The sequence below is a fragment of the Sapajus apella genome, unplaced genomic scaffold (genome assembly GCF_009761245.1).
Source record: "Sapajus apella isolate SASKATOON/1434 unplaced genomic scaffold, GSC_monkey_1.0 scaffold12, whole genome shotgun sequence".
NCBI classification, from domain to species: domain Eukaryota; kingdom Metazoa; phylum Chordata; class Mammalia; order Primates; family Cebidae; genus Sapajus; species Sapajus apella.
Genome location: NW_022436952.1, coordinates 32,240,594 through 32,254,449, shown reverse-complemented (window position 1 = coordinate 32,254,449; position 13,856 = coordinate 32,240,594). Strand labels below are relative to the sequence as shown.

General features: G+C 46.1%; 1 protein-coding gene across 1 annotated transcript in view; it reads right to left on the bottom strand.

Annotated features, from left to right (window-relative positions):
• Window positions 1-13,761, bottom strand: part of HEATR9 (HEAT repeat containing 9) — a 15,562-nt gene extending 1,801 nt beyond the window's left edge. Inside the window, exons 1-12 of the mRNA XM_032280841.1 lie at window positions 13,533-13,761; window positions 11,426-11,475; window positions 9,937-10,118; window positions 9,480-9,606; window positions 9,219-9,275; window positions 8,988-9,044; window positions 8,252-8,309; window positions 7,750-7,880; window positions 2,481-2,663; window positions 2,033-2,125; window positions 1,807-1,926; window positions 663-736 (exon numbers count right to left, since the gene is read on the bottom strand). Of these exons, the coding sequence (XP_032136732.1) occupies window positions 663-736; window positions 1,807-1,926; window positions 2,033-2,125; window positions 2,481-2,663; window positions 7,750-7,880; window positions 8,252-8,309; window positions 8,988-9,044; window positions 9,219-9,275; window positions 9,480-9,606; window positions 9,937-10,118; window positions 11,426-11,475; window positions 13,533-13,620 (1,220 nt within the window). The 5' untranslated portion in view covers window positions 13,621-13,761. The remainder of the gene's footprint in view (window positions 1-662; window positions 737-1,806; window positions 1,927-2,032; window positions 2,126-2,480; window positions 2,664-7,749; window positions 7,881-8,251; window positions 8,310-8,987; window positions 9,045-9,218; window positions 9,276-9,479; window positions 9,607-9,936; window positions 10,119-11,425; window positions 11,476-13,532) is intronic.
• Between the last annotated feature and the right edge of the window lie 95 nt (window positions 13,762-13,856).

Below are 13,856 nucleotides of genomic sequence, written 5' to 3'. Positions count from 1 at the left end.
CTGGAGTGCAATGGCGCGATCTCGGCTCACCGCAACCTCCGCCTCCTGGGTTCAGGCAATTCTCCTGCCTCAGCCTCCTGAGTAGCTGAGATTACAGGCACACGCCACCATGCCCAGCTGATTTTTTGTAGTTTTAGTAGAGACGGGGTTTCACCATGTTGACCAGGATGGTCTCGATCTCTTGACCTCGTGATCCACCCGCCTCGGCCTCCCAAAGTGCTGGGATTACAGGCGTGAACCACTGCGCCCAGCATAATTTTGTATTTTTAGTAGAAATGGTTTCTCCATGTTGGTCAAGCTGGTCTTGAACTCCTGACCTCAGGTGGTCTGCCCACCTTGGCCTCCCAAAGTGCTGGGATTCTGGGCATGAGCCACCGTTCCCGGCCAACTTTACCTTTTAAAAGTTCTTGTCATATCATATTTTGAGCTTTATAGCAACCTATATGTATTATTACTCTCTTTTTACAGATGAACAAAAGCTCAAGGATCAAAGAGTTGCTTGGTCAGGGTACAGGCAAGGGAGAGCTGAGGACCTGCTGCACTGCAGGCTCTCAGCTCTCCCTTACCCTCTGCCCCCTTCTCACTCACCCTCTCCCTGAGCCTCTGCCCCCTTCCCACAGCCTAGGATTCGGCCCTGGCAGCTCCCAGCCCAGGTCACTCACGCCTCCACCAGGTTCATCATCATGGGCCTCATCTTGAGCTCCTCCACAGTTTGAGCCACAGCCTGCCTCACAGCCTGCAGAGAGATCAAAATGAGTCAACAGAGAGAGAGAATACAGGAGTGTACACTTAAGTGCCTCTCAGATCTTTACTGAACATTTCCTTTGTGCTACATAGGGTCCCTGCATTGAGGCGCTCACAGTCTGGTGGAAGAAGCAGACAAGGAAATAGGCAATTGCAGTACTGTGTAGGGTGCATATAGGAGGGTCTCCTAAGTCAGTCTTGGGTGCCAGGAAGACTTCTTGGAAGAGGTGATGCCCAAGCTGAAACTTGGAAGGTGAATGAGAGTTAACCGGGCAGAGGGTTTGGGGTGGTCAGGTTTTAGGAGCAGAGCGGAGAGCATATTCAAAAACCTGGAGGCAGGAGAAGGTGCAGGGAGGATGGGGAGCTGAAAATAGTTCAGCTCAGGGAGGTAACCAAATGGACTCTTCTAAGCACTCTGAGTGCTCTAATTACCCTGTGATGACAGGTATAAATCAGGACATGGTTGTCCTAAGCATATCTGGTGTGTGGTTCTGGCAGGGAGAGTGGTGAGAGATGAAGCTAGAGAGACAAGCAGTGCTTGGGCTGTGGAGGCAACATAAACTATCCACGGCATTGGTAGCCAACAGAAAGTTTTATACACAGGTAAGCCACAATCTGATTTACATTTTTAAAAAATGTCTTTAGAGATGTAACAGCTAGTTTTATAACAAGCTATAGTAAATTTAAAAGCAAGGGAACATAGAGGAAGGTAGGTTTAATGCTGATTGGTGATTTGGGAAAGCTTCCCATAGGAGATATCATTTGGTCTGGTCTTGAAGGACCAGTATTTTTAATAGGCAGAAGGAGAGAGGGTTTACTTACCAATGCACGTGAATAGTACAGTTTTTTGCCTTATGGAAGGAGGACTGACTCAGATCATTTTAAACTGAGAGAACTGCCTGAGCAAAGGCAAGGTGACATGAAAACATGGGCTGGATTAGTTGAACAGGAGTAGGTCAGGATGAATGTGATACTTTAGAGGAGGCCAGGGGAGGTCTCCAGAGAAGGAAGAAGAGAAAGGTTTGGGCTGTCTCTGAGCTTGGGAGCTTTGGTTTCACTTACGAGGAAGGGTTCATTATGTGTCTTCCTCCTGAGCAGGTCAAATGTGAGTTCTTCTAGCCCCTGTGCCTGGATCTGTTCCAGCCCAATGGTCTTGAGCATTTGAGTGGCTTCAAAGCGGTCCTGAGATGAGGGTTAGAGGGGAGGTGTGAAAGATGCATTCCCTTCTTCATCCCCTAACCCTGTCTTAGTGTTGGGAAAGGAAGGGTACAGGCAGCCCAGAGCTTACCTCAAGGACACTGGAAGAACACAGCTGGTCTAGGATGGCCCTGATGACTGGGGCTGAGTGCACATGCATCACCTTGACCAACATCCTAAGGGCCTATGAGGGGCAGGGTGGGGCAGGGTGTACAGGGCCTAGAGACATCTGCCTGGCCAGGTGGACTGGAGGCCTGAGGCTAGAACTGGTGAGGAACAGCTAAGGTCCTTTTTCCTGCCTCTTGGCCTCTTGAGAAGTTCATGTGTGCATATACATAAATAAACACCCATACCTATCAGATATATACAGACACATGTACACTTACATGTCCATATGACCCCATACTCAGACATGGACATAGTCATAAGCACACAGAGGATCCTGCAGTGCTCTACCACCAGGATGGCAAGATCAGACCACACCCAATTCAGCAGTGGCTTCTGTTTCCCGAGGGATCCCAGCCTCCTGCCCCTCACACCTTCATCCGCTGGGTTTTCAGTCCTTGGCATAGGCACTGCAACAAGAACTCTTGGACCATGTTGCTGCAGGGCCTCAGGAAACCCAGGCACAGGGCTGCCTCCAGAGATGCTTCACTGGACGACTCCTTGATCAGTGTCTGCAGTACAGGCACCAGCTTGCCCTCATCCCCAACTTCAGTCCTCTGTGAGGGAGACGGGACACAGAGGACCCATGGGTAGGGGGATAAGGGCAAGCTGGTGCCTGTACTTGGTAGGGGAAGGGGCTGTGTCTTTAGCCAGGCTTTGTGCTTTATGCTTCCAGACTATATTCATCTTCCTCCCTAAAATGAATCTTGTGCCTCAGATTATTTCACCCAGTTAACTTATTCTTGCTGTCACCTACTTGCTCCTAGGTCAGATCTCATTTCTCTAGAACTATCTCATTGATGGATCACTGTTACTCTCTTCAACACTTCTGCTGTGTTAATTCCTGTCATTTAAAAATATATACATGTGAGTGATCCCATACATCTCTTCCAATATCCTTGTCCTCTTTTCTACCCACAGAGAGACCTGATCATTACCCACAAATGCAGCTTCTCCATAGTCTCCATTTCATGGATCCCACTCTCTATCACCTATTTTTCCAGCTCCCAAGACCAACAGTTTGATTCCACAAGGGACTAATAATCCATTGAGCCTGCTACCTTTGCACTCCTCCACACCTCCTTCCCTCTTGACCCAGCTTAAATTTCATGATCTTGCTGTAATCACTCCCCTTCCTCACCCCTCAGCTCCTTTACCCACTCTTGCTTCACTTTACTCCCTGGACAAAATTACAATCCTGGCTAAATCCAACTCTCCACCTTGTGCCAGCACTTCCTGGAGAAAAACACACTGACTGATCTTGTTATAACGTATGAACACAAACCTCATGTAGACCCTTAATGCTGCCTGGTAATCATACTGTTTTTCCCTGGGCTGTTCTCTTTCTGGCTCTTCTAATTCACACCCTTTCTGAAACCTCTACCACTTCTTCCTCTATTCTTACTCTCGGCTAATGACCTTGCTTTCTACTTTACTGAGAAAAGCAGCTAGAAAGGAAGTTCCATAGACTCCTACAACCACTTCTGTCCAACTTCCAACACCTACACCCATGTGCCCTTCCTTTCTACTTGTTACTGTGGACTATAACCATCTATCTAAGGCCAGTCTCCACTTGTGTCTTAGACCTCATCTCTTCTCGCCTGTTTAAGGATATCATTTAAGAACATTGCTATTTTTCACACTCTTTTCAAAGTCCTTATTTTTCTTTTTTTTTTTTTTTTTTTTTTTTGAGACGGAGTTTCGCTCTTGTTACCCAGGCTGGAGTGCAATGGCGCGATCTCGGCTCACCGCAACCTCCGCCTCCTCCGCCTCCTGGGTTCAGGCAATTCTCCTGCCTCAGCCTCCTGAGTAGCTGGGATTACAGGCACGCACCACCATGCCCAGCTAATTTTTTGTAGTTTTAGTAGAGACGGGGTTTCACCGTGTTGACCAGGATGGTCTTGATCTCTTGACCTTGTGATCCACCCGCCTCGGCCTCCCAAAGTGCTGGGATTACAGGCTTGAGCCACCGCGCCCGGCCCAAAGTCCTTATTTTTCTAACAACTGGATCATTACCTCTCAGAATGGAAACGTGCTATTATTTTTCTTTACTTGACTACCTCTGTGCCACCTTTCCAGCAAAACTTGGAAAGTTGTCCATACTTGCTGTCTCTAATCTCTTTCTTCCCAGTCTCTCTAAAAGCACTCAAATCACCTCCACTACTCCACCAAAAATTTGGCTCTTTTAAGATTCTCAATTGTTAAATCCACATATGAGTTCTCCGTCCTTACGTAACTTGATATGTTTGATTTCTCTTCTCTCTTGGATGTATGTTCTTCACTTGATTTTCAGAACACCACACTCTAGGTTGTCTTCCTACCCTGTTGGCCACTCCTCAGTATTTACTTGTTCCTTCCTTTCATCCTGACCTCCTAATATTGGGGTGCTCCAAAGCTCAGTAATCTCATCTAGTATAGTAACATCATATGCTAACAACTCCCAGATTTCCTTCTCTAGTTCAGACTTCGGTCCTAAACTCCAAATTGTATATCTAACCGTTTACTTGCTACCTCCCTTGGAGTTCCACTAGACGTTTTAGACATAACTTATCTAAAACTGGATTTCTGAGGCAAACTCCAAACCTCTTCTGCAGCTTTCTCAACCTTAGTTGATGACACTTCATCTTTTCAGTTGCTAGACCAAAAATCTTGGCTTCATCCTTGTTTCCTCATTGTCTTTTATAACTCATTGAACCTGTCTTCAGCCTCTCAGAGTTTTGCTTTTAAAATATATCCAGAATTTGAGGCTGGGCCCAGTGGCTCATGCCTGTAATCCCAGCAGTTTGGGAGACCAAGGTGGGCAGATCACCTGAGGTTGGGAGTTCGAGACCAGCCTGACCTACATGGAGAAATCCCATCTCTACTAAAAATACAAAATTAGGCCGGGCGCGGTGGCTCAAGCCTGTAATCCCAGCACTTTGGGAGGCCAAGGCGGGTGGATCATGAGGTCAAGAGATCGAGACCATCCTGGTCAACATGGTGAAACCCCGTCTCTACTAAAAATACAAAAAATCAGCTGGGCATGGTGGTGCATGCCTGTAATCCCAGCTACTCAGGAGGCTGAGGCAGGAGAATTGCCTGAACCCAGGAGGCGGAGGTTGCGGTGAGCAGAGATCGCGCCATTGCACTCCAGCCGGGGTAACATGAGTGAAACTCCGTCTCAAAAAACAAAAAAAAAAAAAAAAATACAAAATTAGCTGGGCATGATGGTGTGTGCCTGTAATCCCAGCTACTCAGGAGGTTGAGGCAGGAGAATCGCTTGAACCCAGGAGGCGGAGGTTGTGGTGAGCTGAGATCGCACCATTGCACTCAAACCTGTGCAACAAGAGCAAAACACCATCTAAAAATGCATATAGAGGCTGGTGCAGTGGTTTACAGCTGCAATCCCAGCACTTTGGGAGGCCGAGGCAGGCAGACCACAAGGTCAGGGGTGAGCATCCTGGCTAAAACAGGGAAACCCTGTCTTTACTAAAACTACAAAAAAAAATTAGCTGGGTGTGGTGGCACGTGTCTGTTGTCCCAGTTACTTGGGAGGCTGAGGCAGGAGAATCGCATCCAGGAGGTGGAGGTTGCAGTGTGCTGAAATCACGCCACTGTGCTCTAGCCTGGGCAACAGAGCAAGACTCCATCTCAATATATATATGTATATATATATATATATGCAGAATTCAATCACTTCTTACCAACTCCACTGGGATCCCCATGGTCCAAGCCATTATCACATCTCATCAGGATTATTTCAGTAGCTTCTAACTGGTCTCCCTGCTTATACTTTTGGCCCCCAGCCCTCACTCTTTTTGCAGCACAACAGTCAGAGTGAACCTTTTGAGATGTAAGTTACATCATGTTATTCCTCTGCTCAAAAACCTCTAATGGCTCCCTATTTCAATCAGAGTAAAAGCCCAAGTACTTAAAACACTCCAGAAGGCCACATTTGACTTATTAACTTCTCTTATTAACTTTTAACCTGACCTCATTTCCTGTTGCTCTATTCTTCACATTAACCACATTGGCCCTCTTGCTTTTTTTTTTTTTTTAACTTTTTAAATGGTTTTATTTTATGTGTAAATAATGAACAGATATTGTACCCATAAATTCTACTTTCCAAAAACAGCTTTTTTTTTTTTGACAAATGGATTCTTAAATCGTACAACAACAATAAAAAAAAAAAAAACAGGAGCTTTTTAAAGGAAAACCATATAATAACTTTTAAAAGGCACTGGGATTCCTCTGCTTCTAGATCATTGCTAGGCTAGAAAAATAAAGTTTGTTCTAACAGGAATCACAAGTTAGAACTGAGTATTCTCCAAAGTGGAAATTCTAGAGTGTAGTGTCACTCCAGGCAAGGATTATTCAGTTCTCATCTCCGACATCCACAAATACCTATCAGAAGGGTTAAACCGGGTTAAACCAGGTCAAAACAGTCCGGCATAATTAGGCTTCATCAATGTCATTATGCTCTTCTAAGATGCAAATAAACCCAAACAGGAAATACTAAAAATAATATTTGACACTGTCATACAAGTTATTAGTTCCTTGTTGCATCCCCCCTTCTATAACATTAATAAAGGGAATCTTTTAGTGCAAAGAATATTTTAATTTATACATCTGTAGCCATGAATTTTTGCCATTAGTTATTATACAAATGCTGCCTAGTGCCGTTATCCAAATAGCATAACCATTTTACGTTCACAATTCACTTTTATAGTTATAAGTAGAATTTTCATGATTCACATAAGTACATCTACCAGTGAAAATTTAACACAGATGCAATCTAACAACATCTGAGGATACTGGTTTCCTGATCTTTTGACTTCCTAGCCACAGATGAAGGATGCCAAAGAGAGAGGATAGCAAGTCTGGCAGGATTTCCTATATGACTCGGCTGAACAAGGCAGGGTCTGTGTCTGAAACTCTCAGGGTCTGAGGACTCTCTTGGGCCCTGTCCCTTCTTGACAGGTTTTACCTTAATAGGTTATTTTAGGCCAGGCATGGTGGCTCACGCCTGTAATCCAAGCACTTTGGAGGCCAAGGCGGGCGGCTCACCTGAGGTCGGGAGTTCAAGACCAGCCTGACCAATATGGTGAAATCCCGTCTTTAAAAAAAAAAAAAAATAGGTTATTTTAGAGATGATAATAAGGATGATTACCATTTAAAGAGCATAGGCATTGTACTGTGTGTGCTAGGTGTTTTACATACATTATCTCATTTAGCCCTCTAACAGTACTTTCAGACAATTACAGATGATCCTCTATTTACAATGACATCCCATGGATGGGTTTATCAGGATGTAATGCCATGCCCATAATAAGTCAAGAAGTGTACTGAATGTGTGTTGTTTTTGCACCATTGTAAAGTTGAAAAATCATAAGTCAAACATCTAAATCAGGAACCATCTGTATTGTCTCCATTCTCCATTTTAAGTACAAACTGTAGCTCTGAAATTTGGCATTTCAGAAATGGGGACTAGTAAGCGGCCAAGCCATATGCGTCTATTCAACTCCTGAGGGAACTGCTCAGGACAGTGTCTTCCTCTATCAAAGCTAAGAGCTAAGTTACCCTCTTCCTCACCCAATCCACAGCTAAACCTATCACTTACCTTGTCCAGCTTTGCCCCCAATTATAGACTATCCTCCCAATCACCTTGTCTTTAGAGACAGCAGCCCAGGAGTTAAGAGCCATTCGTAGCCCCGTCAGAGTCTCCATCCTTTGATCCTCATTTTTCTCCTTCAGCTGTTTGATGAGAGCCCGGATCACATGCTTATTCAGGCAACCTGGACAGGGAGGGTCCTCAAGTCAGGGCACAGCCACAGGTACCGCCCCTCTGCAAGGACCCATTGAACTCCACTGTGCTGTCGAGATCTAAGTTCCAAGTTGTAGGTACCAAGGTGTTGCCCATCTTCCTAGGATACCAGGGCAGCTGGCTGAGCATGAACACAATTCCAAGAACCCTCCCTCTCCCTCTCTCTAATCTCTTTTCCCTTTTCACCCCACCTTCCTCTCTCTTCAGCATACCTGGGATAGTTCTCAGACCTTGCCAAATGATAGGTTTGAGTACGTGTATGCTCCTCACCCTTTTGTCTTTACCCAAAGGAGAAAGTGGTTCACTTTCTGAACTCCCCTCCAAGGGAGAGGACATACTCACCCAGGATGGCCAGGGTTCGGTAGGCCTCGTACTTCACTTTCTCTGGACCAGTTTGGGCCTAATTTAAGAGGCAGGTGGTAGAAACATATAATAAGGTGATGGAATGTCCGAGCTTTAGGGATTGTCTCATCTTAACTTTTCATGTTACAAAGGAGGAAAGTGAAGCCTAGAAAGTGACCTATCTATTCTCAGGTAAGGAATACAGGCAGAATTGTTCAATGGAAGGAACAATGCAGTTGGGAGTTAGATGTTTGTTCAAATCTCTATCTGGTATCTAGTAGCCACTTGGCCTTGGGCAAGTCCCTTGATCTCTCAGAGTTTTCATTTTCTCATTAGAAAAATACAGATACTAATTCCTGGTGGTGGTGTAAGAGTTAAATGAGATTATAGATACAAAGAATGCATGTTCCCAGTGGTAAGCGGATGTGTACATATGTGGTGCTTTCCAGAGAATGTACTCTGTTCTGGCTTTCAGACTTCCCTGGCTTGTCAGTCCAGTGTCTTTTCTGTTAGACCAGGGGAATCTTCAGATTCTTCCTTCCCCATCTTTTAGATCCAGCTGCTCTTCTAAGAGGCCAAGGACATGCAATGGGGGCATGCTGCATGGTGGTGGCTCTGCCGTTACTGGATCTGGCCTGTCATCCTAGCACCCTGGGGAGGCTTTTCTGTGCCCATATGCCACGCATCTCAGACCCTGTTTCCTTCTTTCCTAAACTCCAGCAGTTCTCAGACTCACCACCCGCTGCAGTGCCTCCATGACAAACATGTCACTGATGCGTAAGCATCCCAGAGCCTGCAGGAAGAGGGATGGAGGAAAGAGAAAGGGACCTTGGACACCGTCCCCAGGAGTTACTGTTCTCTGGACACAGGTGGAGTTTGTGCTCCACCTGTGTCAAGCAGCTTTTTACTTTCCAGCTTGGCCAACTCCTGACTATAACTACCCTCCTCTATCCTTGCCTCTTCTCACCTGTGCTGCATAGAACTGCTCCTCCTCTCTGGGAGATTCCAGGCTTTTTGTGAGTTCCTGCCCATCCAAGGCAGCCAGTGCAAAGGAAGACAGAGAAGAAAACAGAATTTCAAACTAAAAGGAGTTCATCCAATCCAATCCCTTTTCCTACCCTCCCTCTGTTTTTCAGGCAAGGACTGAGGGCTGAAGGATGGTGTGAGCCCAAGGTAAGGGCACCCACAGGGAGGGAGTCCCCCATGCCCTCTCCCATATGGTCCTGACCCTTAATCTTTGCCACTTCAGGGGGTCCCAGGTAGGGTCTAAGGGCCTGGACCGCATCTCAGATTTCATAGTCAGCTTGCTCATGGGGAGATGGAACGTTTGGATGTGGGTATCCTCTTGAATGTACCTGTGTGAGAAATTGTATCAGCAGCTTTGGTCCTCTTGTACCTTCCCTCCTCAGGTTGCAACCCTGCCTGTGCCATGGGGCTGCAGCCCACCTCAGACATGGGACCAGAGGAAGACAGATGAGGACTCACTGATATCCACCAGAGCCAAGCCAAGATGGCTGAGCCAGGTGAAGCAGAGCCAAGCCAAGCTGCCCTATGACCCCAATTCCTCTCTGGGACCTATGGGCTGACTTGTCTCACTCCCTGGCCCACCCCTTCCTTGTCCTTCCTCACTTTCCTAGAAGATGTGGAGGGTGAGTGAGGAGAATATGGAGGCCAGCAAAACACACCTATGGTGATCTCTTATTTTCCTCAACATCTTCTCAGCCTTCCGTTCCTCTCGCTTGTCATATAGGTCATGCCAGTGCGTGTAGATCTCGGGTTTCTTGAAGTAGCAGTACGGGACTGAGTTTGGCTTGCTCGGATGCTGCCTCCAGCACTCTGGACTTGGGGGAAACTCTTCCTTTGGCGCCTGGGGGTTGTAAATGGCAGAGCAGTCAGAGGGGTCCTCTAGGCCCTTACTTGTGGGGGTATGGGGAGGAGGGGGTAAAGGGAGGGAAGGGAAGGGTGAGACAGATGCCCTTTAGCCTTTCATCTGGGCTGGAGTCACAGCTACCACCTCACCCATTGCATAACTTGGGCAAGTTATTTCATCCTACCAAGGTCTCAGTCTTCTTATCTGTAATAATCCTTGTTCTGTGTCCCTACCAAGGTTGTTGTGAAGATCAAAAGAGACCCAGATTGTGAAGCCACTGGTGATCTGTAAATTGATCTAAGTACATAGTTTGGTTAGTTGAGGATCTTAAATCTCTTTGAAAATGACATTTGGGTAGGGAGATGAAAGGCAAGGTGTGGAGAGGATGTGGCTGAAAGTGGGGAAAAGACAGACTATTGCTCATTCAGATATTTGAGTACCAACTATGTGCCAAGTACTGTGCTGGGTACTGGGGTTGCAGTTATCCCTGCCCTCATGGAACTTAACAGTTTATGTGGGAAACAGACTTTCTTAACATAATCTATCTCTTAAACAATTGTGAAACTACAGCTTTCACTGTAATGGAGGATTTTGAGTGGGTTAGGGACTATCTCTGAAGATTTGGCTAGGATTTATCCCTGTTTCTTCTTAAGCCTTTCCTTCACTCTTTGCAACAGATCTGGGAAACACGGAAAAGGGGCTTCTGCTTGTGGTTCCCAACTTTATACTGAGAAGATCATAATAAGGGTTCTCAAGTAATTGGCATAAGTTCAAAAAATGGAGCATTGACTCACACTGCGTAGGATTGAAGATTTAGGAAAAAAAAAAAAGCTTCCCCTTTCCAAACAAAAAAATACTAGGATGTCAAATTCCATTTGGATTTTAGGTAATGAATGAAATATTCAGGACAAGTTTGTCCTAAAACACCATTTGTTGTTTATCCAAAATTCAAATATAATTGGGCATTCTGTGTTTCATCTGGTAACCCGAATTGTGAGGGTTGCTAACTGTCCCTGTGTTAACTAATAAAAATGACTCCCATTAGTAAGCACTTTCTGCATAGCCATGGCCTCCTAGACTTTATCTCATAGCAACTCTACAAAGGGAGGTGGACAGGGGTTGGTCTGTGACACAGGAAGCTCCTGAGGCTCTGAGTGGGAAGTGACTTGTCCAAGATCACAGAGTTAATGGCAGCCCCAGTGGTGAATGCCAGGTTTCTGTAAGCTGGCTTGAACGGGAAGGGATAGTTTGCTGCTCCTCCTACTTGATACAGCTCCCAGGGTTGCAAAAGTAAGGGGTCTTACCTGGTAGCAGGACAAGGGCAGGTGAACAGGAGCCATGGCTTTTCTGAGTTCTGGCAAGAGGAATAAGAGTATGTGTGTGGTTCAAATGAGATAGCAGTTGCAGGCCAGGCATGGTGGCTCCTGCCTGTAATCCCAGCACTTTGGGAAGCCAAGGCGGGCAGATCAACTGAGATCAGGAGTTCAAGACCAGCCTAACATGGTGAAACCCCATCTCTACTAAAAATACTTGAAAAAAAATTAGCCAGGGGTGGTGGCGCATGTCTGTAGTCCCAGCTACTTGGGAGACTGAGGCAGGAGAATCTCTTGAACCTGGGAGGTGGAGGTTGCAGGAGTCGAGATTGCTCCAGTGTACTCCAGCCTGGGCAACAGAGCAAGATTCAAAAAAAAAAAAAAAAAAAAAAAAAAAAGAGAGACAGAGAGCAGTTGCAAAGGTGGGTTAAAGAATTATTCATTCAGGCATTCATCTATTCAGCATTTAGTGACTACGAATACCAGGTATTTCACCAGGCACCGGGGAGGTAAGTAAGGCATAATTCCTACCTTTGAAAGGCTCATAGCCTTCTACTACCTTCCTAACTCAATATATTATTTGTGGAACAGCAGCATTGCTGTAGCCTGGGAGCTTTTCAGAAATGCAGAATCTCAGGCTTCACCTCAGGCCTACTAAATTAGGATCTTAATTTTAACACTGTCCTTAGGTGATTCCTTTGTACTTCGATGTTTGAGAAACTGGTCTAGCAGGGTGTTCTCAACTTTGGCTGAATGTTAGAATTGTTTTTGGGAACGTTGAACATGTCTAGGTCCTTCATCAGACTAAACAAATCAAATTCTGTGGAGGTGGGGCCTAGGCATTTTGGAAAGCTCCCCAGAAGATTCTCATGTGCAGCTGAGGGTGAAAACCACTGGTGTCATTCAGTTTCTCAAACTTGAGTGTGCATTAGAATCATGTGGAGAGGCTGGGCATGGTGGTTTACATCTGTAATTCTAGCCCTTTGGGAGGCCAAAGCAGGCAGATTGCTTGAGCCCAGGAGGCAACATAGTGAGACCACCCCCTAACCCTCAATTTAAAAAAATCACTTGGAAAAAAAAAATCACTTGGAGAGCTTGTTAAAACACAGACTTCTGGGACTCATACCCACAGTATCAGATTCACTAGATTAAGGGTGGGGTCTGAGAATTTGCATTTCCATTTTTTTGAGATAGATTCTTGCTCTGTCACCTGGGCTGCTGAAATGCAGTGTCATGATCTTGGCTCAGTGCAACCTCTGCCTCCAAGGTTCAAGTGGTTCTCCTACCTCAGCCTCCCGAGTTGCTGGGATTACAGGTATGTGCCACCACACCCAGCTAATTTTTGTAATTTTAGTAGAGATGGGCTTTCACCATGTTGGCCAGGCTAGTCTCAAACTCTTGGTCTCAAGTGTTCTGCCCCTGCTTGATCACTTGAGACCAAGAGTTTCACTTGAAACTCTTGGCCTCCCCTTGGCCTCCCAAAGTGCTGGGATTACAGGCGTGAGCCACCGTGCCTGGCTGAGAATTTGCATTTCTAACAAGATGCTGATGCTGCTGGTCATGGGATCACGTTTTGAGGACCACTGTTCTAGCTGGAGAGACAGAAGTGTTTCTTAGTGATTAACAGAGGGAAACAAATGTGAAGATAGATATAGACACAAGTGGTACACATGAGAGGTACCTAACCTGGCTGGGAGGATCAGGGGAAGTTTTCTAGAGGAAACTGCACAAGCTGAGTCTTCAATACAAACAGGAGCTAGCCAGACAGATAAGTGGGAAGAGCATTAGACACAGGGAACGCTCTATGCAAAGATTTGGAGGCATGAGAGTTGAGGGTAAAGAGCAGGGTGCAGGTGTGGAAGCAGAAGCTAGGGAGACACACAAGTGTCCCATCTTAGAGGGCCCTGTAGGCCCTGCTGAGGAGCCTGAGACTTACCTTGAGGACTGTGCAGAGCCATCAAAGTGTCTAAGGCCCTGCCCTGATGTTTCCCTTGAGTTTGCCGAACTCACCTAGATCGTTGCCTGGGAGTAGGAGCCAGGTAGCATTTCTTTTTCAGGCTCCTGCTCCTGGCTCCATTTCTGTCCTTCCCAGCCTCACCTTTGGTCCTGTCTGGATATTCCAGCCATGGGTACAGGAACATTGACCTGGAGACATCAAAAATATCAGTTAATTTTTCACAGGCCATCTTCTTCTCCTGGTGGGGCCAGAGGGAATCTGCAGCAGGGAATACAAGGCTTTCAGGGGAGTGGGGGCATAGCTGGAGGAGACCTGTCCTCTGGTGCAAGAAGTACAGGTGAGGTGTCTGGACTTCTGGAGGTAGAAGCTTCCAAGTGCTAAGCAACCAGGTTACTTTGGTAAATAGAACACTTAGGTTTCATTTCTGAGCCCCAGCTCTGGCATCTACTGGCCTGTGGACTTGAG